This window comes from Gorilla gorilla, chromosome 16 (genome assembly GCF_029281585.2).
Source record: "Gorilla gorilla gorilla isolate KB3781 chromosome 16, NHGRI_mGorGor1-v2.1_pri, whole genome shotgun sequence".
NCBI classification, from domain to species: Eukaryota; Metazoa; Chordata; class Mammalia; order Primates; family Hominidae; genus Gorilla; species Gorilla gorilla.
Window position 1 is genome coordinate 48937197 of NC_073240.2, and position 24848 is coordinate 48962044.

At 35.3% G+C, this 24848-nt stretch overlaps 2 protein-coding genes across 3 annotated transcripts in view; one reads left to right on the forward strand and one right to left on the reverse strand.

Annotated features, from left to right (window-relative positions):
• The first annotated feature begins 980 nt into the window (after nucleotides 1-980).
• On the forward strand, nucleotides 981-22279 carry SLC24A5 (solute carrier family 24 member 5). The gene is made up of 9 exons (XM_004056144.4): nucleotides 981-1101; nucleotides 1792-1971; nucleotides 14198-14281; nucleotides 14375-14478; nucleotides 14824-14924; nucleotides 16615-16895; nucleotides 18898-19104; nucleotides 21039-21140; nucleotides 21957-22279. Exons 1-9 carry the CDS (start codon nucleotides 981-983, stop codon nucleotides 22277-22279), a joined length of 1503 nt encoding a protein of 500 aa, XP_004056192.3.
• Nucleotides 14572-24848, reverse strand: part of MYEF2 (myelin expression factor 2) — a 44061-nt gene continuing 33784 nt past the window's right edge. For both annotated transcript variants that reach the window (XM_004056142.5, XM_004056143.5), the window contains one exon: nucleotides 14572-23004. In XM_004056142.5, coding sequence (XP_004056190.1) covers nucleotides 22841-23004 — 164 coding nt within the window. In that variant the 3' untranslated portion in view covers nucleotides 14572-22840. The remainder of the gene's footprint in view (nucleotides 23005-24848) is intronic.

The following is a 24848-nucleotide window of genomic DNA, read 5'->3' on the forward strand; positions in this document are numbered from 1 at the left end:
AGCAAATTATTTGCATTCATTTTTGTAATTCTTACCACAACCCAAATACAGGTGATCCCTGTTTTACAGATAGCAGAACTGTGTAGCAGAAAAGTTAAATAACATGCCAAAAGTCACATAACTAGTAAGTAGCAGTGCTAGGGCTCAAACCATGTGGTCTGGTTCCATAGCCTGTGCTATTAGCTATAGGTTACTACACTGCCAAAAGTTCTAAATATCTTGGCAAGCCTCATAAATGTTAGCATAGGGAAGATAGTAGTCTATATTTAAACACTACCTTGTATGTCAAATTTGCATTTTAGATAGCTCCCTCTGGCAGAAAGCACAGCCTATCAATGATCAAATAGCATCCACTCCATCTCAATAATTCTTGAAACTGTCAGCTACTCTCCATCCCCATTGCCACCACCTTGGTTCAAGTCACTATCATTTCTCAGCTAGATGATTGCAATGATGCCCTAACTGGCCTTTCTCCCTTTGGCCCTAACTGAAGATGAAGATGAGAGGCTAAAACAGAAATATGAAAGGATGCCAAGCTAGCCAAAGCATGTACATATATTAATATCAACCCAAACAACTTCTAGGGGAAAGGGCTGGAGAGAGATGGGAAGCAGTTGCAAACCCAACTTTTTACAAATCTAGAGAAAGTCAAAAGCAGAGCCAGTATGAAGACATTAAATAAAACCACACATTTTCATAAAGTACAAGCTGCCTTAATCTGCCCTTAGAGACTGTAGGCCATGGAAATAGCTATAGACAATGGTTGTCAGCTCTCCTCCGTCTCCTCCGGCCTCCCTGGAGATTGGGTCTCCTGATCAGAGAAGCCTGGCTGGCTACACTCGCCCTTTCTCCTGTGCTGGCCTTGCTGAGATGTGCCCTGGGCAGGGTATTGGGCAGGAAGGAGACTCCTCACATGATCCAGTTTAATCCTCCTCTTCTCCCTTCCTGAAGCTGCACGCTGCAGTAAGAGCACAGCAGAAATGCAGACAAAAGGGGGCCAAACATGGGCGAGAAGGGCTGTGTTGCTCAGCATCCTGTGGGCCACTGCACATCTGCCTCTCTCAGGGACCTCCCTGCCCCAGCGTCTCCCAAGGGCCACAGGTAGGTGGACATTGGGGTCAGTTAGCTCTGCTGCAGCAGCAGCTGCTGCTGCTACCACATACAGATGAAGGGACAAAAAGAGAAAAATTCTCAATGGGCTCACTTTTACTTACGCTTCTGAATTTTAGCATTTAAAAAGATATCAAACACTTTTGATCCTTCAAATAAGTTCTTAAATATACTCCAAAGTAATTCACAGAGATCATAGTAGGCCAAGTCTCCAGTTTTTGTTCTTGGAGACTTTTTGGTGAAAACAAAAAATCTTTCATCTTAGAAATTCTCTCTGCAACAGTGGATGATTCTTGGCAGGCCTGTGAACAATTTAGGCTCTGCAATGAGAAAACGAAATTGTATAAATAATAGAAATCTTCATGTATCAGAGATACAGTTTCTACTTGGGGAAGAGAGATTCAGAAATAAAAACAAGGAGGAGTGATTTCATGATTTCCTCTTTTTAATTCTTCAACATCATCAACATATTTCATTAAGATATCTCTTTTCAGTTCCCCAAAAAAATGTTTTAAAAACTCTACAACTGTGTTATATTCAGAAGCGCTTTATACATTTCCAGTGGGTCCTTAAAATTCCACCCGGTTACCCCACACTTACAGATTTCTTAAGGAAGCTGTCTGTGGGCTTGGAATGTGTGACTCCAAACTCTTCAAACTTTCACCTCCTTTTCCTTAACAGGAAATAGCACCCAATGTGTTATTTCTCCATCATCGGAGTTTCCCGAAGGGTTTTTCACGAGACAGGAGCGCAGAGATGGAGGCATCATAATCTATTTCCTAATTATCGTTTACATGTTCATGGCCATATCTATTGTCTGTGATGAATACTTCCTACCATCCCTGGAAATCATCAGTGAATGTAAGTGGCTGGAAAGTTGCCCTGTAACCTTCTGGGAGAGTGTGCCACACAGATATGACTGTCTTTGAAATAGCTCAGCAGCTGTCTTGTACTTCTCAACTGGTTGCAGAGCACCAGCTTCTTGTTGTGGGGTCCCGTGTCTTAAGGAACTGGTCGAGTGTGCTTTCTCTTGGTAGTTAATGTGAATCAGAGTTTCTTTAAGTTAGAACCCGGCAGTTATTATTTTCCTGCCTATTTCCAGAAATCTCTAGTTTGTCTACTGCCTGGATGTTTGTTATAAGAACTCTTCCAAGATTTCACTTGTATGTACTTTGTGTGCGCTCCTAATACAATGAAACTCCTAATATTTGCCATTTTATGCTTCAAAAAACTTCTTTTTATTTTTACTCTAAGCTCACTATAACTTTGATTATAAAAGTGATAAACAAATGGCAATTAAGGACCACCCTCCCCATCTTCCTTTCCCAGCATCCTATCATTAAGGAAATTAATTGATATTTAAGAACCAATAAACAGATTAGATGAATAAGTCCAGTATCCTAAGTGACCTTAGACATCAGATGACTGTAAATTCATTTATTAAAAATTAAGAGCTCCATTTATTGGTTTCTGAAAATAAGATCAGCCGGTCCAAGCCTCTGAGCTCTGTTCCTTCAGCAGTATCTGCTGAATTCTTTCTGAGCATAGACCTTCACTGGTGCACTGGTCCCTAAAAACCAGGATAGCAGTTATGTTTTGTGCCATATGAGCAAAAGTGTGTTTCTAGACTTGGTCTCATGTTTGGTTATTTATTTGGCTGAGCATGCTCACATTACAGCAAAAAGCAATGTCAGAGTTAAGGACTGGGTTTCCTATTGCATATTCACAAGACTGCACAGTAACAGCAGCGTCCTCAACCTCCACCCACCCCCCCGGCACACACACATTGCTGCCATTTCTTTATAAAGGGAAAGAGCATGAATGTAAACTCTCCCTTTTCCCATCACCCCACCCCCAACCCCTGCTGAAATGCAAAGCGAATTATTTTCTCCCTTGTTCACTGCAGTATACCAGAATCTGCAGGCTCTAAACAGTAACTGGTGATAGCAGAGGCACTCAACACCTATCTGTTTAATGAAAATATATAATATATATATATATGATAGATTAGCCTAATTTATTACAATTTTTCTTAAGTAGATACAAACATATGCTTTTATCTTGACATTACATCTTATATATAATTGATATTTTCTTTAATAAAGATTAAATTATTTAAGTTTTACTTAGATTAATGAAATACAAGAAAAATAGAAGAGAAAGATAAAATCACCTGTATTTCCATCTACACAGTTACCATTTGGTATATTTCCTTTAAATCTTTTGAATCTTGCTTTATATACAGTTCAGGATCTTTCCTTTTTTCACACAATATTTTATTGTGCACATTTTCCAATATTATTAAACATTCTTCAAAAACATTATTTTTAATGATATCATGATAGTCCATGATTCTATAAATGATTTGAGCATCTGACACTGGTTTTTACACATAGTAGGCACCCAGTAGAAATTTATCATAAAATTTAAAACTATTACTCTCATTGGACATTTGGCCTGTTTTAAGTTTTTTGTGTTAATGTCATGCCCATAATTGTATAAAATCTTTGCACACCTCTCTGATCATTTCCTGATTAAGAGGAAGAGATGTGGATATTTTAAGTCTTATGATATATATTTGCAAAAGGCATCCCACAAAAGGTGTGCCTACTTATACCTCCTTAAGCATCCATTCCAGAAAACCATGAAAAATATGTGAAATATCCTTGGTTGCTTTAACCATTATTTTATAAAATTTGTATTTATCTTATTATCCATGAGGGTGAATATTTTATATGTTTATTGAATTTTATGGTTTTCCTTTTGTGTTTTTTTGCCCATATTATATCAGGGGTATTCTGTCTCTTTCTTATTGATTTTCAAGACTTTAAAAATATATAAGGATATTAACCGTTTTTCTAGTATTACTTCATATCATATGCTTTTTCATGGTTTGTTTGATTTTGTATTTTGTGTTTATCACATTGAAGTTTGAAGTTTAAATATTTTAAGTAAATTTGTAAATCTTTTTCTTTATGATTCTCCTTTTGGTTTTATAACTAGAAAGACATTTTTATCCGTAGGTCATAAAAATCATCATATTTTATTCTACATGCAGGATTTTTTTAAATTTATTTATTTTTTCCACTAAGAATCTGTCTTGCTATAGGATGTAATGTTCTTTTTTTCAACAGTTGATCAATTTTCATATACTAAGTTCTTATATAGATGTAGATCTGTCTCTATGCTCCCAACTCTGTTCTAATAACCTTTTTGTACATTCTTATGCCAATACTGCACTTTTAATTAGAAAAATGTAAAAAACTAAAAATTGAAAAATTAAAAATGTTAATCATATAAAACATAGAAATTTAAATTGTAAGGAATTATTTCCATTTGCAATGACTTAACTGAACAATGACATGACTGAAAAAATAAATCTGTCAAGAATTTTATTATAAAAATTATCTTAGGAGAAGTAAAAAATAAAAAACCTTTCTAGCCCTGTAGAAGACACTACTGCATTAAAATTTAGATTATGACTTCAAAGTATTGTTCATTAAGTGACTTAATATGTCTAAGTGACTTCCAACGTGCACCTTGTGAAATTACTTTGAAACATCATCAGCAAACATGCATTTCTCAAGTGAGTCTCTCTGCCCTGAAATACAGTAGTTCTTACAGATGTGTGATTGATGAATATCCATGCCACTGCCAAATCTTCAGCTGTTAAAAATTGACCCTCATCTTGAGTATTGAAAATACTGGCAACAAAATGAGATAGAAATAGTGCTAGCTCAATTCATTTTTAAATGCTTATAAATTAATTCTGTCACTTCTCTTTTCAAGTTCTAGCATGGTCTTATCCAAATTATGACATCAGCAATAAAAAACAATTTTCCTGAAATTTGTTTACATCTGAGAAATGGGCTTCAAAAGTCTGCAAGTGCTTTGCCTTTCCCCAGTTTCTTGATGAGCATTGAGTCATAATAGTTCCACCCATTTTGTCAACTAATAGTTATTAACATAACCCTCAAAACAGTTTACTAAAGTATTCCACAATGTACTACAGTGTTATTTTTTATCAGTTACTTATGATAAAATTATAGATGAAAGATATATATCTTATAATAATATATGGTTTATATAATATATATAAGATTATATATATATATATATATGGTTTCACTTAGTCTTCCCAAAAACCTTACAGAATAGGGACTAATGTTTTGGTTTTACTGATGAGGAAGCCAAGGCTGGGAGGGTAGGTAATTTCTCATGACCACATAGCCACACAGAGAAAGTCCTGATCTCTCTAATGCCAAAACTCAAGCATGATCTCAACTGCTACATGATAAAACTTTACACATCCTTGTTTGAGATTCGTTGCTAGAATATAGTTGTTTCAGAACTGTTCTATTTGAACCATCTTACAAGAAATTTTCCTCTCGAGAGCACTGAAAATTTTGACAAAAAAAATCAAATACCCAGAGTTACTATGGAGGAAGTATATTACAAAATAAAGAGAATACATTGAATTATTTACAAAAATCATTTTGGACCTTTGGCAACCTATAGGTGATTGTAAATCAATGCTATAGACACTTATCCATAAGCTCCCAGGCCTAAACATTTTGTCCAAGATCATGAGATCATAATGTAGTACAGTGGAACTTCATCATCATAGATGAGGCTATAATGTCTTGTGGGGTATGTATACTGAGTTCCAACCTAGAATACAATGGAAGGATTGGCAGGCCCCTGTCCCACCCCAGCCCCACTCACTCCTCAAATCACCACAGTGGCTCATTTGGCCAACAGCAGGATCTTTAGCCAGGTGAAGACTAGAAGAGGCTCAGGATTGTCATCTCCGTGCAGGGATGAGCTGGAAGTGGAAGAGGGCAGAGCCTCTTGCTGGTGCTCTGGCAGGGCCCCCGCTTGGTCAAACCAGTGCTCTTTCTCTTTTGGACCTACGTGTGTTGGTCTTGGTCTCCTAGAGCTGCCTCCACCAGAGGCTTCCAGCAAGGATTTTTTTTCCTTCTCCTTGCTCTGCTCATGATCATAAAAGTCACACACCCTCTCCTCTACCCTCAAACACTGGAAAAGCTGGAAAAGCACGTATCTCTACTAGGCAACCTCAGACACTTTACCACCATCTTAACTGTATGGAGCCAATAAAAGAAAATGCTGTTGCTATGCCCCCTTCCTGTAATCCTATCTTCTTTTTCTGTCCATTTGGTTCTACAGGAAAAGAAGCTAATAATTCTCTGAACACAGAGGGCTGAAATGAAATTAATCGGTGTTGTAGAGGGGACACAAATGTATCACCCTCTAGTTGTCCAGGGCATTTCACGTTTGGAGAAAAGCCTTGGCTTCTGGGCTGGGAAACAGAATGGAGATTCTGGGAAAAGAGTTAAAGATGTGATCAGAAGAGGAGCATTACCCAAGCCCAAGTTAGAGCTAAAGGAGCTAGAGGTAATGGGGTGAGGAATAAACTAAGGAGAGCTTCCTCATCCCAACCAGTTGTGCTGCTCTAGAATGTTACCTGGATGGATACCCTGAGGGGTGTGTATGAGAGACAGGAAGAGAGACAGAGACACAGTGAGAGAGGAATCCAAATGACTAAGGAAAAGGAGCGAGCCTTTGTCGTCTCTGATCATTCATGTAAGCCTGACTTAGAAACCTGTGTCTAAGATTCCCTTGCTTAGTTTGTGAATTTAGTTACATCACTTTGTAGTCCTATCTGGTATTGTTTGCTTGGGGCTTTTTCCACTTTTTTTCTATCTCTATATTGATATAGTTGCTGAATGGTCTATGACAAATGCTAAGAATCCCCGGACAGCTGGAGGGGAAGGACACAGCCGTCATATGCTCTAGTGCCACACTCTTATAGAGAGACAATTGAAAGTGCCCACCCTGGAGCCAGATAGCCCAGGTTCAAATCCCGGCTCTGCCATTTGCTAGCACTGTGACCCTGGGCAAAGTTCCTAACTTCCCTCTGCCTCTGTTATCTCAGCTGTGAAACAGGATGATTACAACTTTCAGTTCATAGTGCTGTGTGACAAGTGCACGAAGAAACACAAGTGAACTGCTTACACAAGTACCTAGCACATAGAAAACATTCACTGAATGTTCATTGTTACATAAGAACAGACTACAGAGGTTAGAATCCTTTACTCAGGAAAGATGAAAGTGGAGATGGGGAATACCAAAGCCTATTTAAGTATTTTTGGAGCAAATAACCAAATCTACGGTGCATCTGCTAGAACTTGAACACGAAATTTAAGGTAAATAAAAGTAAGGTCTATTTGACAAGGTAGGAAGTAAGCTTATTAAACTAGTTATTTTATCTAATAAGCCATGTGACAACTTTAAAGTATACCTTAATTATCTCTGGAATATTCTGTTTAGGCCGGGAGCACTGGCTTACACCTGTAATCCCAGTGCTTTGGGAGTCCAAGGTGGGTGGATTACTTGAGCCCAGGAGTTCGAGACCAGCCTGGCCAACATGGTAAAACCCCGTTTCTACAAAAATACAAATATTAGCCAGTCGTGGTGGCAGGCACCCGGCCTGTAATCCCAGCTCCTCGGGAGGCTGAGGCAGGAGAATTGCTTAAACCCGGGAGGCAGAGTTTGCAGTCAGCTGAGATCGTGCCACTGCCCTCCAGCCTGGGCAACAGAGCAAGACTCCATTTCAAAATAAATAAATAAATAAAAATAAAAATTAAAAAATATTCTGTTTAAAGTTCCTTTTATTTCATTTACATTAGCATCTATACCATTTTACTTCATCTTTTATTGTTTAAAAAGTCACTTTTAAATATAATTTAAATTTAAATAATTTTAATATAAGCCAATATATAATACAAATTAAAAATATAATATAAACTATATTCATTTAAAGACCAAATAGGACCAGTATGTCTAATCTCTCTAAGCAGTTTAATTTTAGAAACACAAAAGATGATATAAAATGAAAAAATATCCTTTTGATATGTAATGGGGATCTCAGAGCTATTGAACCACCGTTCTGGGCAGCTTTCTTTATATTTTTCCAAACTATATACATAGAAAACTCTGAGAACCCCTTAAGACTGGTCACTTGATAGAGTCCAAATTCCACAGTGAGCCAGCTATGAAACTTTAAAAAAAAATTTACACTAATATACCATTCAATTAGATATAACCTCTCTACCACACTGATACCTTTGAATTATAATACGTCTTACATGAAAATGATCTTAATAAGGTTTGGGGGAAATATACTTAAATATTTACTTTTTATTTTAAGAAATTTTCACTTACTCTGCTTTGGACTAATATTTGCTTATGTTCTACTTTACGTTTCAGAAATAGGCAATAAGAAAGAAATGCAAGTTTTAATTCCAGGCAGAATTGTTTCTAAATTGAAAAAATTGGGATTCAAATAATTCTGTGAGTATGGCATTTGGATAGCCTACAGTTTCAGGGGATTGTTTGATTTTTAATCCTCATGAAATTTACAGAAGCAAAAGCTTTACTAAAGAACAAAGAATCTAAGAATAGTGCTTCCTCCCTGCTACACACTCATTCTCCTAAGAGCATTTCATCCTCTTTGTTGTTCTTTTTTCTCTGATCTAAATTGTGGTCCCTTTGGATTGCATCTAAATCTACACCAGGCATATGGATCTAAATAAGTGCTAAGTACTCAGTATTTTACCAAGATGCTATTGCAGGAACAAGAAATAATAATAAGGTTATGTATTATCTCTTTACTTTGCCCACATGGATAGCTGAAAGGGCAGCTTCTTGGTGTCAAAAAGATCTAGGTTCCCTTCCTACCTCTGCATTTATTACGTATGTGACCTTGGGAAAGTTATGGAACAAAAAATGAAGTAATTGTTAGGTTTGGAGGTAAAGTGCCTTGTATAAAAGAAGTACACTTCATATGATAGGCTAAGGGCAGGTAGAAATCCACTGTAATATTACAGCTGTTAGATTGGGGATAGGGAGAGTCTTTTTCGGTGGAATCAGCCTTTAAAAGCATTACAGGTTTCAGAATTCATTCTTTCATTGCTCAGACAAAATATGAGTTGGTAAATGTAAGGTAATCAAGTTATCTTACTTATTGTTAAAAACATCCCAGAGCATATACATGCAGTCATGTATTCCTGACTCGCAGTAACTATTTTTCCCCTCTAGGCATTTATTCCCTTCAAAATATTTCTAGGAATACATTTGAAATTAATTTCAGAACCAGTTTTGCAAATCACAAAAAAGACATCAGTTTGCTGTTGCACTTCATTTTGGACCCTAAATTGTATGACTCAGCATGACTACTCACCATGGTCACTAGAGTTGGGTCTGAGACTTTTTTGATTGTTTCTAAAACTCTAATCCATTCACAAAGCACTAAAGTTTGCAGACTTTTAAAAATGATGCCACAGGACACCAAATTGCATATAGCCTATGGCTGTAACTATATTAAAATGTGCATTGTGAAAAGGACTAGACACGTTGAAATGACAGGAGTGGTTAAAATACTATGATAAAAGTATTCCTCTATTTTTCCCCTTCATCGTCTAAATTTTGGTAATGTAGACTTGGTGGTGGGGGGTAGGTATTATAAAAGAAATTTAATTAAAAATAAAAAGTGGTGTAGAGTCTTAAAGCATAGAATTCACATTCTATAACTTTGAGTAAAGATTGAAAAAAAAAGATAATACCTTAAAGATTGTGTGGTCTGATCCTCCATTTCACAGATGGCAAAATGAGGCTTGTCTAAATAACTTAAGTCTTCTATCAAGTTACTGGCAGGGCTGAATCCAGGTCTCAGTTTTAGTTTAATATTCTTTCTACTATATCATATTTCCAGAAGGAGATTTTCAAAAACCATCATAAACTTTCTAACATGACATCACAGAAAAAAACACATTTAAGAAAAAGTCTGATGAATTTTCATAATCACCTCATTACCACGAAGTTGCACTTTATATAAACAATGTGTTGATATCTAAACCTATAAAGAAAATTCAAGTTGAACATTTCTACTATATCTTCCAGGATATGTGATTATTCCTTTAGAGTAATAGAGGAAAAAAAGAATAATAGCTATGGGAGGAAAAAACTAGAAAAATTTATCCTTAATAATAAACTATAGCAGAAAGAAATTTTACCCAAAAGGTCAAAGAAGACAAAGCCAATCTATTCTAAAGTTCAGAGGTATAAAACATTTTATAAAATATTCTTAGAACATTAAGATATAATTTGTTAAAATATCTTTAAGTTTTATCCATCCATCTATACAAAATCTTTCCTTTCATAATTTGAGTGCAGTGAATAGGAACAAGCTTTATTCTTACTGCCTTTTGAGACTGAAACTTTTCTAAAGGACCACCTATTGTCCTTCCTTGAGACTGAGTTTTCTAATGAAGCATTCTTCAGCTAGTGCTAAATGAAGATTGTTCAGTATTCAGCTGCACTGTTTGGGCAGTTATTTTAAGATAAGGCATTCTGTTCTTTTTCAATTTCTTCCACATATTATCTAGCCCTGATTTGATTTGGGAAGACAATTCATGGTAATATCCAGCAGCACTAAATCTATAAATTCTCTAGAATGTGCCGGAAAACTTCCAAAGTATTCTTGGCTCTCGGTAACTATTTTTTCCACCAGGAAAGAATAGAATGAGGGTGATTATGGTGCCAGTGCCACAAAGTGTAAACAAAAAAGATTCAGTCACCCACCATGTTATAATTGGCCTAAGTGCCATTCTTATATTGGGTTTCTGTGGTAAAATAAAAACAGCATTGGGCTTAGAATCAACAGGCTCAGGGTTTATGCCCTAACTCTCAACATTTAAGATCCTTGCAATCCATGTGACATTATTTTACCTCCTGGGCCTGTTTATCTGTAAAGTGGAATACCACCACTCATATCTCATGATAGTTGATATTAAATTTTGTATATGGGAGTGCATTGTACACCATGAATATATTATTTACTTCATTTCTAAAATGAAAAACAGTTAATTACAGAGCCATCTCCTTTATCTTTTTGTTCTATGTTTTAAATATTATGGTCAGTTGTACACATCAGAATTGTAATAAGAATATAGTATATATGTTTGTCTATACATATATACACACACTGGTTAGAGTGATTGTACGTATGCATGTATATATGTATATGTATGTAATCACTCTAATCAGGAAAAGAAATACTAGGAAATATGCTATGGTTTGGGTATTTGCCCACTCCAAATCTCATGTTGAAATTTGATCCTAAATGTTGGAGGTGGGGAGTAATGGGAGGTGTTTAGATCCTGGGGGTTAATCCTTTCCTAGCGGGTGAGTTCTCTCTCTTTAGTTCCTTTACAGAGCTGGTTGTTTAAAAGAGCCTGGCACCGCCCACCTCTCTCTCTTACTTCCTCTCTCACCATGTGATCTCTGCACACACCAGTTGCCCCTTTATCTTCCACCATGAGTGGAAGCAGCCTGAGGCTCTCTCCAGATGCCCAATCTTGAACTTTTCCAGACAGAGGAATCATGAGCCAAATAAACCTTTTTTTCTTTATAAACTACCCAGTCTCAGGTATTCCTTTATACAACACAAAATGCACTAGGATACAATGTAAACTACAAAAATCATTTATTTCTCACCCTTCACTAGTCACTGCAGGTAGATGTTCAACAAGCAACATGACCAAAGGCAAACAGAATAGAGGGCCTGGCCTAAATAATTCTAACCACCCCAAGAGAACTTTTCACAATGGTTTTTCAGGTGTCAAAATAGCTTGGATTAGGGCTGGTTGGATCTCTCAGACCAAATTACCCCAAGGGATAAAATTAATGATTGGAGCTGGTATCATCAGCAGACAGTATGCGGGTGACAGATTTCTAAGTACTTCCCACATCTTTCAAAATGAAAGCCAAAGTCCTTATTAGGATCCACAAGACCTTACATGATCTGCCTATTACCTTTAATCTCATCACCTACTGCTTTCCCTTGACACTCTTCATTCTAGACATGCAGGTCTTCTGTTTCTTCACCACACAGACTAGCCTCTACTTCAGAACCTTTGCAGTCATTTATTCTGCATAGAATACTTTTAGCCCAGGCATACAAGTGACTCATTTCAAGGTCTTTAGTTACCTTCTCAATTAAGTCCTTTCTGGTTATCCAATCTAAAATTTCAATCCTTCCTCTCTGACATTTTTCTCTCTCTTCCCTCCCTGCCTTTACTCCTTGCAACTTATCTCTAACATCATACCTATTTTGCTTATCTTATCTGCTTCCCCTTGCTAAAAGTAAAGCTCTGTGAGAGCAGGAATATTTGTCTGTTTTGTTCACTGCCATTTGTTCACTGTTGTGCCATTACTAGCACATTAAAAAAGCATCTGGCATATAGTAAGCACTCAATAAATACAACAAATAAATGAACCACCAGATGACTTAACTATCACCCCAAAACTAGTGGCTAAAAACAACAATTAATTTCACGGTTTTGGGTGTTTACTGAGCTAAGCTAGGTAGTTCTCACTCAGGGTCTCTTGTGCAGCTATGGTCAGAGGATGGAGCTAGAATCATCTGAGAGCTCACTCTCTCACATGTCTGGTGCCTAGGCTGGGAATTTTCAAAATCTGGGGACTGAAACAGCAGCAATTCCTTAGATATCTCTATTTCTATATGGGCTTTTCATGAGGTTTCTCCAGTATGGGGGTTTCAACAAAGTAGCAGGACTTACCATGTCGTAGCTTAAGGGAAATGTCCTGTGATGACAGTAAGGAAGTCGTATCACCTTTTATGTAGGGGATTAAAGGGTTCTGGAAAACTATGTGGAGCAGAAAAATACCATAACTATTATTGTAATATATAATCTGCCACACCAAGAAACACAAAAGGAATCAGTAAGCTCAAATGCCGTCCCAGCAGACTACAGAACAAGGTTCACCTGAGTGCAGGCAACAGGTGGTCCCAGAGACAAGAATAAGAAGGAAATACCAACCACCTGTGACAAGGAGTCAACCAAGCACACCAGAGTTTGAGGGTCTGGGAAGACTGAAGCGTCAAAAACCAATAGGTATAGTAAACGACAATAAACATCAACAAAGAGTTGCCATCAAGTCTTGAAAACCCAAATTCTAGTTCTGACTTCGATACTAACTTTGTGACCTAGGGTAGATAATTTAACGTATGGCATGCTACCTCTATTAGCTAGTTTTTAGTTTATCAGTAAAGCCTGGTTGGGGATTTCTTATGCAAACCTATCTCGGCCTACGGCTTTCTCTGTTCCTTCCCATGGTAGGTCCCTTGGCCCTAAAATTGAAAGGACAAAAAACTTCTTAATTTAGTGACTCTTATCTTGTCAGTCACTAAAGTTTATGAACTTGCATGCTTGTAAGCCTGGTGGATAGAAATAAACTGTAGTATTATGTATTTTCTTATATTCCTATTCTAGAGCAAAATTTTAATAGATCCATGTTTTAAATCAATAGACTACACAATATTAAATCTAGTTATTTTCTCTCATTTGTAATTTGACATCGTTGAAACTGCAAATTTTTTTAGAATATCCATGTTTTCTTGTGACTATCAGCCAAATTCAGCTACATTCAAATCATCAAAAATTCTCTGCATGGCAAACTGAAAAACCCCAGCCAAAGCCTCCCATATTCCGAATAATAATTTACACAAAGGTCCTATACCAGAAAATTTGAACGGACAGTTGAGATGACTTAACAGATGTGTGCAAATTTGTGAACAAGCTCTGTTCAGCTGCATTATACATCTAAAAAACTAACATCTTTTTTTTCTTCTTTGAAGTTGGGTTAGGATTTCCAAATTATCTTAATTTTCAAAGCCATGCTGTTGCTACTCACCTACAAGCCCTCTGCCTCTGAACGCTTTTCTGGGTTCCAAATAACCCTATATTTGGCACTCAGGATATTCCCTTTAGTCTCCTGGCCTTCCCTCACCCTTTCTGTAGAAGCATTAAGTAATGAAGTCATAAAGAAGCAAAACATTGGACTCTTTTAATCTGTGTATTTTATTTTTCTAGTTTAATAGTGGTTTTATGTGAAGCTGTAGCTTTGAGTATCTATTGTGTTTAGTTGTAAAGACATACTCTTTCACTTTATTAGGCATAACAATCATTTCATTTATGTTCAGCCCTTGGATTGTCTCAGGATGTTGCAGGCGCAACTTTCATGGCAGCGGGTAGTTCAGCTCCTGAATTAGTTACTGCTTTCCTAGGTAAATATTGCTCCTTATACTTCTTGCTTACTCAGTGTGATTTTTATTTTCTTCAAGTTAACACTAACTTAGCTGGTACTATCTTGCACATAGGTGTATTTATCACAAAGGGAGATATTGGCATTAGCACCATCCTTGGATCTGCAATTTATAATCTCCTTGGCATCTGTGCTGCCTGTGGTTTGCTATCTAATACGGTATGTAACAAAACCATTCAACAAAATGTATTGTCTTAAAAAATTCTAAAGATAACTGTTCGTCGTCTGGGATGGACAACAGGGCACTAATAATATGCGCAATCAAATTTATTAATCAGTAGAAAAACAACATGTATTCAATTTAATGTTAATCCACAAATAGCTCTTGGTCAGATTTATGAAAGTCTGTGTAAGTTAGAACACAATTTTACATTATTTTCTCTAAGCAATATGCAAAAGATAACAATATTTAACTACAAATATATAAACAATTTTAGTATTATACTAAGGATTGTACTTGAAGAAGTTACAATGTAATGGAAATAATAACTTATCGTATTACAGGTCTCAACACTATCATGTTGGCCCCTATTCAGAGACTGTGCAGCGTACACAATTAGTGTAGCAGCAGTTCTTGCTATAATATATGACAACCAAGTTTACTGGTAAGCTTGAAAATAATTCTTATGTAAAAATTAGAGATTTTATGAATTTCTGATGGTTCAGTAATTTTTTTTTCAGAAATGTTATTTCAGTCACTTAATCTGCCACTTCTATACCATATTCCAACAGGTCTGTGAGTTAAACTCATCACAATTGCTGATTGAGTTCTTCTCACTAGTTTGCAATTTCTTTTTAGTCACTTCACAGTCTCCTTTTTTCTCTCACTAGTCACTGGAGACCACCACTTTTCCTTCTCCCCACTGGCTGCCTATTCAGAAAGTTTCCCAACTCCTGCTGTCCATTAAAGCCACAACAGTTGACTTTTTCTTCTGCTGGGTTACTGCTCACCTTGCCTTGGTTAGAAGTGGTCATGGCCACAAAAGACTGGAGAAGGATGGTAGAGGAAGTAAAAGAAGTCTTTTTAAATTCCTCCAAACTTCTGATGCTCATTCAGGAGAAACTATAGCCTTCCTCTAAGAAATAACAATGCTTAGCTTTTAATATTAAAAATTGTTTGCTTTCCTTACAATCTCTCTGTGCCTAGCTGGTCCAAGAATATGAAAAAGGTGGTGACTGAGTGGACAGATACTAACTTTTTCAACTAGTAAGCAGCAGGCACCTACTAGGTCCTTCTCACTATGCTAGATATCATAAGGGATAATGAAATGTAAAACACAGCTACACAGGTTATACATTGCCTAACTCCAGAGGACACCAGAAAAATATGAAAAAAAAATATAATGGTGTCCATCTGGAGAACCACAACCTTGCAGCACGGCGTAATACCTGCTATCAAGAAACTTAAAACCTAGCCAGAAGCATAATTTCTAAACTAATTATCCTGTCCTCTAGTCTGTCTCCCTAAGACACTGTGTTGGTAGAATAGAAATCCTTCTAGAACTCAGCAGTTGTCTGTAAGGGACAGTGACTGTGAGAGTATCCAAGCTAATTCTTCCTCCATTAGGGAAATCAGAACTGTTCTTTAAGATACAGCAGACAGAGATTCACTGGCTATAAAAGGTAAATGCAAGGTTCAAATGTGATGGCATTAGCTAACTGCCAGAGTACAGGGAAACAGTTCTTGGTTCCAAGGGTATAATTTTATATTTTAGAACATCTTGTTTTCTTGTGACTGTAAGCCAAATTCAGCTACATTCAAATCATTAAAAATGCTCTGTATGACAAACTGAAAAATCCCAGCCTAAGCCTCCCATATTCTGAGTAATATTTTACACAAAGTTCCTATACCAGAAAACTTGGACAGTTGAAATAACTTAACAGTTACTATATTATTTTATAATTATTATGTATGTTGGGGAATGTATTATGCCAATGAGCTGAGGCAGAAAATGTTCACCACTATTTATTAATTTTACATTTATTTTGAAAATCTCCAATTATCATTTTCATTGCATTTTTATACCTATCATTTGGAAGGAATCTACAAGTAAAAACAAGTTTGTTGATCTTGTTTAAAAAAAAAAAAACACAGAAGTGTTCAGCTTTTATCAATAAACATAATAATGCTGTAATCAAGTCTGGACAAATCTACAAAACAAAAAATATCTAGAAATGTTTGATTGTTCTATGGCTACTTTTGTTAGAAAATCATTCAATAGATACTGCCCAAAAGCTATCAACTCTAAAATGACTTTCACTTTTAATTTAAAAACACAAATTTCTCTTTTATAGGTATGAAGGGGCTTTACTGCTTTTGATATATGGATTGTATGTTTTGGTGCTGTGTTTTGACATTAAAATTAACCAATATATTATAAAGAAATGCAGTCCTTGCTGCGCCTGTCTTGCCAAAGCTATGGAGAGAAGTGAACAACAGCCACTGATGGGCTGGGAAGATGAAGGTCAACCGTTCATTCGTTGGCAATCAAGAACTGATAGTGGAATATTTTATGAAGATTCTGGCTACTCTCAGCTCTCTATAAGTTTACATGGTCTTAGTCAGGTTTCTGAAGGTAATCACTAAATCTTGCCCATTATTAAGTCTATTCACAAAAGAAAAACTTTAAAATTTCATTTCAATTCAGCAAGTATTGTGTACTTTTTATGTAAAAAAGACTGTGAAGACTCAGAAATGATAAAGACTAAGTCCCTACCTTTAAGGAACTTCCAATATCACAGGAAATACAAAATAGCTAAAGTATGAACGTTAAGTACCATAAAAAGAGAAAAATAAAGTGTGACTGTGGTTCACAAATGGGACAGATTGCCAAAATGTGGTGAGGACAGATAGATTTTCACAGAGAAGGGGCACTTAAATTGGGCCTTGCTGGACAGGAAAGATTTTAACTAACGACATATGTTATGACCAATAAGTAGCAGCTACTGAGGTCTTCATTCCATAAATGATGCAGAGATAAAACACATAGAGCACAGTATGTGCATAGTAAGGAAGGAGAGGAAAGGTAAAAAGGAATAGGATAAGAAGAATCTTAAATGCTATTTTAAGAATCTTGGAAGGTTTCTGAGGAGAGAAATTATTAGAACTGTTATCTTAGTAATGTTACCCAAAATGATGTTCACCGAACTAAAATATGAAGAGACAAAGAGGTCTGTAAGAGAGGCTATTACAACAGCTGATGTGTTTACTAGGTGCCTAGACCAAGTGAAAGTGGTGGGAATAAAGAAGAACAGATGTGAGACTATATGAAGGAAGCATCACCAAGACTATATGGGGCCAGAAAAAGGAACAAAGACACCTCCTATGTTTTAATCTTGACTGAGAAAATGGGAACACCACTTATTAAAACTGGGAACTCAGAAAAAGGGGCTGGTTTGGAAGAAAGAAGAAAAACAGCTGAGGTTTACCATTGTTTAAAGCAATAGCAAAACTTTTAGGTAAATATGTTCAGTAGGAAGTCAGAAAATTCAGCTATGGTCAAAATTATAAGTTCATGGGTTACCTTTTTATAAAGTGGTTGTCCAAAACAGATTCTAAATTTAATTAAGCCTTTAGGAGGGTTTTATTCTAATTTACTACTTAAAATTTTAAAACATGACTTTTCCACCTTTTTACAAAAGTTTTAGCTTCTACTCTTGCAGGTATAAGAGGTATGCCTCTCCAAATTAAGTTTATAATAAGAAACGCAAAAGAACCAATCCAAATTCTTTGATTATGTTAAAATTATATCTAATATTACTTAATGGCACATTGGTTGAAGCTTGGCAAACTTTTTATGAGTTGTTGTACTAACATTAGTTTTAACATGATTTGATCCAATTGTTACATTATTTTGTAAATGCCATACAAATTTTGAACATTTCTGAATTCCAATTTTTATCCAATATATTATCATTATCCTTCTACTAAATTAAATTGAATAAAGAAATATACTCAATTTTCATAAATCGTATTTTAGATCATATACTACCTCCTACTTTAAGGTTATTTCTATGAACTGTGGTAAAGTCTGAATTTAATAAATAAAATAGTAATGAAATAGGACAAAAAAACCACTTCCACTAAGAATTAGGATATGCGACTTACTAAAAAAATTAATGCTATGATTATTTTATATTCTTTAAGTATACATTATCTGGTACATAGGGCAGGCAGAGGCATCATCAATATTATGAAGTGGAGACAACTGGAGTAGCTAGGTTAGAAACCAGGTTAATCCCTTGAGCAAAAAGTTACTGAAGACAATCCACAGGAGATGTCCAATTGACACTTCATAAACACTATCTACAATATATTTAACGAATGGCCCAAGACATTTTTATAGATTTAAGGCCCCGAATAAAGAAATGCTGAGTATCACATCTTACATTGTCTGCCCTAAAGTTTCAATTAGTTTCTTTTCACCAGCAATATCAGTAATGAGGTACTCAAATGTTTTAAACAGCCTTTTAAAAACTGATACAGCTAATTTATTTCAATATAGCTTTCTAAATAGGCATTTCTAACTTAATTAGCCATTTGAGAAAACTCAAAAGTGTTTACTTTTTCCACAACAGATCCACCAAGTGTTTTCAACATGCCTGAAGCAGACTTAAAAAGAATTTTTTGGGTATTATCCCTTCCTATTATTACATTACTTTTTCTAACCACACCAGATTGTAGAAAAAAGTTTTGGAAAAACTACTTTGTGATAACCTTTTTCATGTCTGCAATATGGATATCCGCATTTACATATATCCTGGTTTGGATGGTCACAATAACTGGTATGTATTTTAAGTACAATAGCACAACTTGAAAATATTCATATAAGAAGAAATTGCATATGTTCACTCAAAGTAGTCTAGCTACACAGCAAATTTCTTTTCAGCAAGATTGAAGATTAGTACCATTTACAAAATGATTAAGTATTACTATAACAAGATCACTGGAGTTTGTGAGTTGCATATTATATATAAACTGTATTTTCCACTGTTATTTAGCCTGGGGTACAATTCAAGAGATCTTATAAATGAAATCAAATTCATAGGATGTCTTTTTATTATGCTAATAATTTAATCACATTCCATGGGGTCCACAATAAACTCTTTATATTGAATTCCATTCCATAATGAAAAAAAACAAAAACAAAAAACAAAGCAAGGAGCTCTATTTTTGGGAAAACAATGGGTGCTCACTGCTTAACTGGATTGTATTTTATTTGGCTTTTCAACATGGCAATACAAACATACTATGAAATGAGTGAAAAGGGCATAAAAGTTTTATTCTAGGTTTCTACTACCTTCATGATTAAGACTTAACTAACTACTGCTGCTTGGCCATAATCCACTACAGTCCCTAAACAAAAAAACTATGAACAAAGACAAAAATAATCTGTAATTTCTCCTACAAAGGTTAACCCAAATTAACTTACAGCAGAGGTGAACAAACTACTGCCTTTGTGCCAACATAACCCAGCTTGTTTTTATTAGTAAGGTTTTACATATTATCTATGATTGTTTTCACACTACATTGGCAAAGCTGAATAACTGCAACAGAAATCACACAGCCTGCAAAGCCTAAATAATTACTATCTGGCCCCTCACAGACACAAACATTTGTTGACCCTTGACTTTTCCCAAATTAATGTAAGTCTTAGAATAGTATGCTAGCAAAAAGTGGACTATTTCTTCCTTTTCTTAATGAGAAAAATGAAAAAGTCCAATTAGCTTGCATATTATATCTATCCAAATTCACTCAGCCAGAACACATTTGATACTAGAAAAATAAAAAGAGAGCAAAAATCATGTAATAGATCACAGAACAGCCCCCAAGATGATAAATATTAGTGTTATTTATGCACATATGAATTCTAGCAAAGCCAGTAACAGAAATTAACAACCAATTCCAATTCCAATATCAATGTATAAGCATGCAATAAATAAGCTACTTTCTAATTAAGTTATTTTAATTGGCATTTTAAGAAAAAAAAAGAGAAAGAAAAAAAAGACGCTAAACCAAGTTTTCAATTACAACATTAAAGGAACAGTTACATAACCTTTTGTTTAACTTCTCTCTGGTTCTGTTTCTGAGAATAAATACATTTCTGAAAAATGTTGACCTGACATCAAATTTAACAGAAGTATTAATAAATTGGGACCATATGTTAGACTCAAGAAGTAGAAAACAGGTTTTGTTTTCCTCAGAGATTAATGAACGTTCCCCCTCCCCCGCCCTGCCAAAGCCCACTAAATTAAGGTATATCACTAAAGTAGAACATAATAAATGGTATATATACATGTTAACACATTTATAGCTTAAAGATAGCTATAATTAATTTGCTTAACTCTAATATTTTTAAGAAAGAAAAAGCAGAATGATCAGTCTCATTATCAAATATTCAGCACAGCCCTGATGAGATAATGGTGGACATAAACATCTTTTGTAAGAATATCAAACAGGAAAATTTCTCATTGGCAGAATTTTGGCTGTTACGTATCTTTAGATATGTCACTAAAAATCTGTGCTACCTGGGTTACCCGAATTACCAGCCTGATTCAAATATGTTGCTAGCTAAAAAACTAATAAGCAAGCACATATTGGCTCTGAATTCTAAATGTGCCTATTTTATTTTTGTTCACGAAGGAAATATCCAAAATAACTGCAAAGGATGGTTAGTGAATCTTTAAGATTTGTAACTTGAAATATCTGTTTATTACAGGGGAAACACTAGAAATTCCCGATACAGTAATGGGCCTTACTTTATTAGCAGCAGGAACAAGCATACCAGACACAATTGCAAGTGTGTTGGTTGCAAGAAAAGGTAAGAACTAGGTCCCTCAAGCTGCAATGGTCATTCTACAAGGCTAGAATGAGTAAAAGTAGCTTTAAAAATGTCTACTTCCGGCCGGGTGTGGTGGCTCGCGCCTGTAATCCCAGGATTTTGGGAGGCCGAGGCGGGTGGATCACGAGGTCAGGAGTTTGAGACCAGCCTGACCAACATGGTGAAACCCAGTCTCTACTAAAAATACAAAAATTAGCCAGGCGTGGTGGCATGCGCCTGTAATCCCAGCTACTCAGGAGGCTGAGGCAGGAGAATTGTTTGAATCCAGGAGGCGGAGGTTGCAGTGAGCCGAGATTGCGCCACGGCACTCCAGCAGCCTGGGCAACAGAGCGAGACTGTGTCTCAAAAAACAAAAAAACAAACAAACAAACAAAAAGTTTACTTTCTCAGTAACATACTTTGAAGGGGGAAAAAAGTGACTCCAGAGGAAAAGTTTACTATTTAATAGCAGGTTAATTTCACTCAATCTAATCCCCCAAATAATGTTCATTTGAAATGTGTGTTAAATAGTAATTAACCATTAACCATGTTAAATTACAATGAAAAGCAACAAGTAAGCTATATACCTTATTGAAAAATGGTTTAATAAATATAATTATTAAATAAATGTTAAGACTTTAAATACTAACCCAAGAAAAATTTAAAAATACAAATTCAGTAAGACTTTTGCTCTAACAACAATTTTTCAAAATGAATCAACAACAAAAAAGTATCCAGTGTTTCTTTTCTTATGAAGATTATTAATAAAACACAGTATTGGTAAGCACATTTTAACAGTATGCTTTTCTTTTGTAGGGAAAGGAGATATGGCTATGTCTAACATCGTGGGATCCAATGTGTTTGATATGTTGTGCCTTGGTATTCCATGGTTTATTAAAACTGCATTTATAAATGGATCAGCTCCTGCAGAAGTAAACAGCAGAGGACTAACTTACATAACCATCTCTCTCAACATTTCAATTATTTTTCTTTTTTTAGCAGTTCACTTCAATGGCTGGAAACTAGACAGAAAGTTGGGAATAGTCTGCCTATTATCATACTTGGGGCTTGCTACATTATCAGTTCTATATGAACTTGGAATTATTGGAAATAATAAAATAAGGGGCTGTGGAGGTTGATATTATTAATAGTGTTATGCAGAAAATATGAATGGCAGGAAGGGGCAGAGAGAAAAATCCATTTCTTCATTTAAATCAAATTTTAAAAATCTTGAACCTTAGAATCTAAAACTTACTTACAGTAATTTAAAACCAACCAAAATCACATCCTAATTTTTCTGAGCCCTTTCTTTTCATGAAAAATTACATATTATAAAACAGAAGTTTGGGGGGAAAAAAATCTATGTTTTACCATACAATAAGTTGACAAAAACTGGAGAAACTAGAACAAACAAATCCAACTATGTAGTACTGAAAACAACAGGAAAATGGCTTATTTCATTAAAAACAGTATAACCATTCATTTAAACTGAATGACCAGACTTGCTGTCTTTAAAAACCCAAACTTGAGATTAACAAAAATTACAGTATATTTTTAACATTATACTGTTAAAAGCTGGTGGGAGTTTTAAAAGTTCATTTTTACAGCTTTTGTAAGCATACAATATTACTTTAAAAAAATGACTTTTACTAGGAGATTCAGCAAAACAGATGTAGGAATGTTCCAACCATGGCTTGAAATTATGCATTACGATCCAAGCGAACATCAATTTCTCTGCCACTGATTTTTATGCCATTCATTATTCTGCAGGCTTTTTCAGCTGATTCTGGGGAGTCAAATCTGACTGTTCCACAGCCTTTTGACTTTCCATTCTCCATTTTTATTTCTGCAAACATTACATGACCTGTAAAATAAAAGTTACAGAATTACTAGTCAGTTTAAATAAGTTCTATTTCACTTTATAGGTTTGAAATTCCTCATAGCCAATTGTGATAATTAATTTGATTAAAAACATTACTTATTTAAAATAAATAATATAAGCATTATATTTGGACTAAAATACAATTCATATAAAGTAATAAATATATACATATTAGAATATACAAAATTGGAATCAGGAAAGATTTTCTTAGGATTTAATGTATTTTATTTATGTTAAATCCCTAATTCCTGAGGTTAATTTTATAAGCAATAAGTCAAGCTAGCACAAAATGCCACCAACTCACCATGCCCTATAACAAACTTACACATTTAAACAAAATTATTTTTAGAATAAACGGTTGCTTACTGCTCAGTCTCCCTAATCTCTCTTCCTTCCCTTTTATCCTCATTTCACTCCTTTATCCCCTGCAAACAAGTGCAACTGACCAGAAATCTAATTTCTATCAGGCTACAAAGGGCCCCACTAATTCTGCTTTGCAACCACAGTGCCAAAGCCGTTTATTCAATATCACAGTTTGAGCTCAAAGTCTTAAGAATGGCACCAAATATGCTACGGAAATAGTCATGGGAAGAGATAGCACAGACTTAAATCAATAAAGGTAAAAACAGTGATGTCAAGGAGAATATCAGAGAAGCTTCAGGAAAGAGGAACAAAACCAGAAACCTGTCCTTATGCAGTTATAATATCATTGCTAACTCTAGAGACTGGTATTTGAAGTAAATCAATACCATTTATCAAAATACAAAGTGGCCATAAGAATTCATCACTACAATAGAACACTTTTGAGAGTAAAAGGGGGAGTTATCAATAATTACACATAAGTAACAGATGTAAAGGGAGACTATCCCCAGGCAAACTGGAATACACGGTCACTCAATCCAAACAGGTCATAAATTTAGGGTGTGACTACTTACCAAAATATTTCCCTCCCCACTAGATGTACATGTCAAAACAAATCAAGTTAGAAGACTTTAAATATTATAGTTGCCAGATCACTATGGGCTAATTTTAGTCTGGCAACCAAATCAGACAGCCAGACATATTTAGTTCTAGGAAGGGAGGAGAAAAAAAAGGAGAAAGGTAAAAGCAAGAGGACCTGTCGAAAAACTGCATAAGCCCTTTCCAGATGATAAGATCAAACTTTAATATCAATCCATAAGGAAGTTTTTTTTCTGTTGAAATCTTAATCTGAATAATCTCTTACCTATAACATGATGGACTACTTTATACTTTCACTTTTTCATCCACTCCCTATTACTGCATTTCTTTTTGAAAACCAACTGGTAGTCAACTGCTCACCTACTAAACACTAATTAAATGGTCTAGGATAATAAATGTCATACTGAGACAAAACCAGTATCTTGTTACACAGGCCAGATAGTCTTTAAATGTGTTCTGAAAAGTTATAAAATAGGCTAATCTCCAGAGAAATTACATGATAATGGTTAAAGTAGATCCAAATAATATTTAGCCCACAACTGGAATGAAATGGGGAAAAAAAGCAAAAACACAGTAATCACACTTTCTAATAAACATCATAAAATGAAACTGGAAAACACATTTTAAAACAATTTAAAGATAAATGCAGCACAATTCCCAGAGTCCTCTTAATATCTTGAATGCTGGTACCTGAAAAAAAGCAAGTTTAATTAAAGAAGCTGTTGGTAAATGACAGCACCTTACAGTTTATTTTGAAAAGAACTGTGGAGGATTTTCAAGGGCTTTTAAGGTTAAAGATTCTTCCTTATCTTAATTTTACCTAAAAACGTAGAGTTTTTCTTAAGTATCCCATCATAGATTTATCA

Bases quoted from the DNA above. Each gene is read 5' to 3' on its own strand.
- SLC24A5 (XM_004056144.4), top strand. From the start codon at position 981: ATGCAGACAAAAGGGGGCCAAACATGGGCGAGAAGGGCTGTGTTGCTC. The intron at 1,102-1,791 runs GTAGGTGGACAT...TTTCCTTAACAG, and splicing joins GCGTCTCCCAAGGGCCACAG to GAAATAGCACCCAATGTGTT. The intron at 14,479-14,823 runs GTATGTAACAAA...ATCGTATTACAG, and splicing joins GTGGTTTGCTATCTAATACG to GTCTCAACACTATCATGTTG.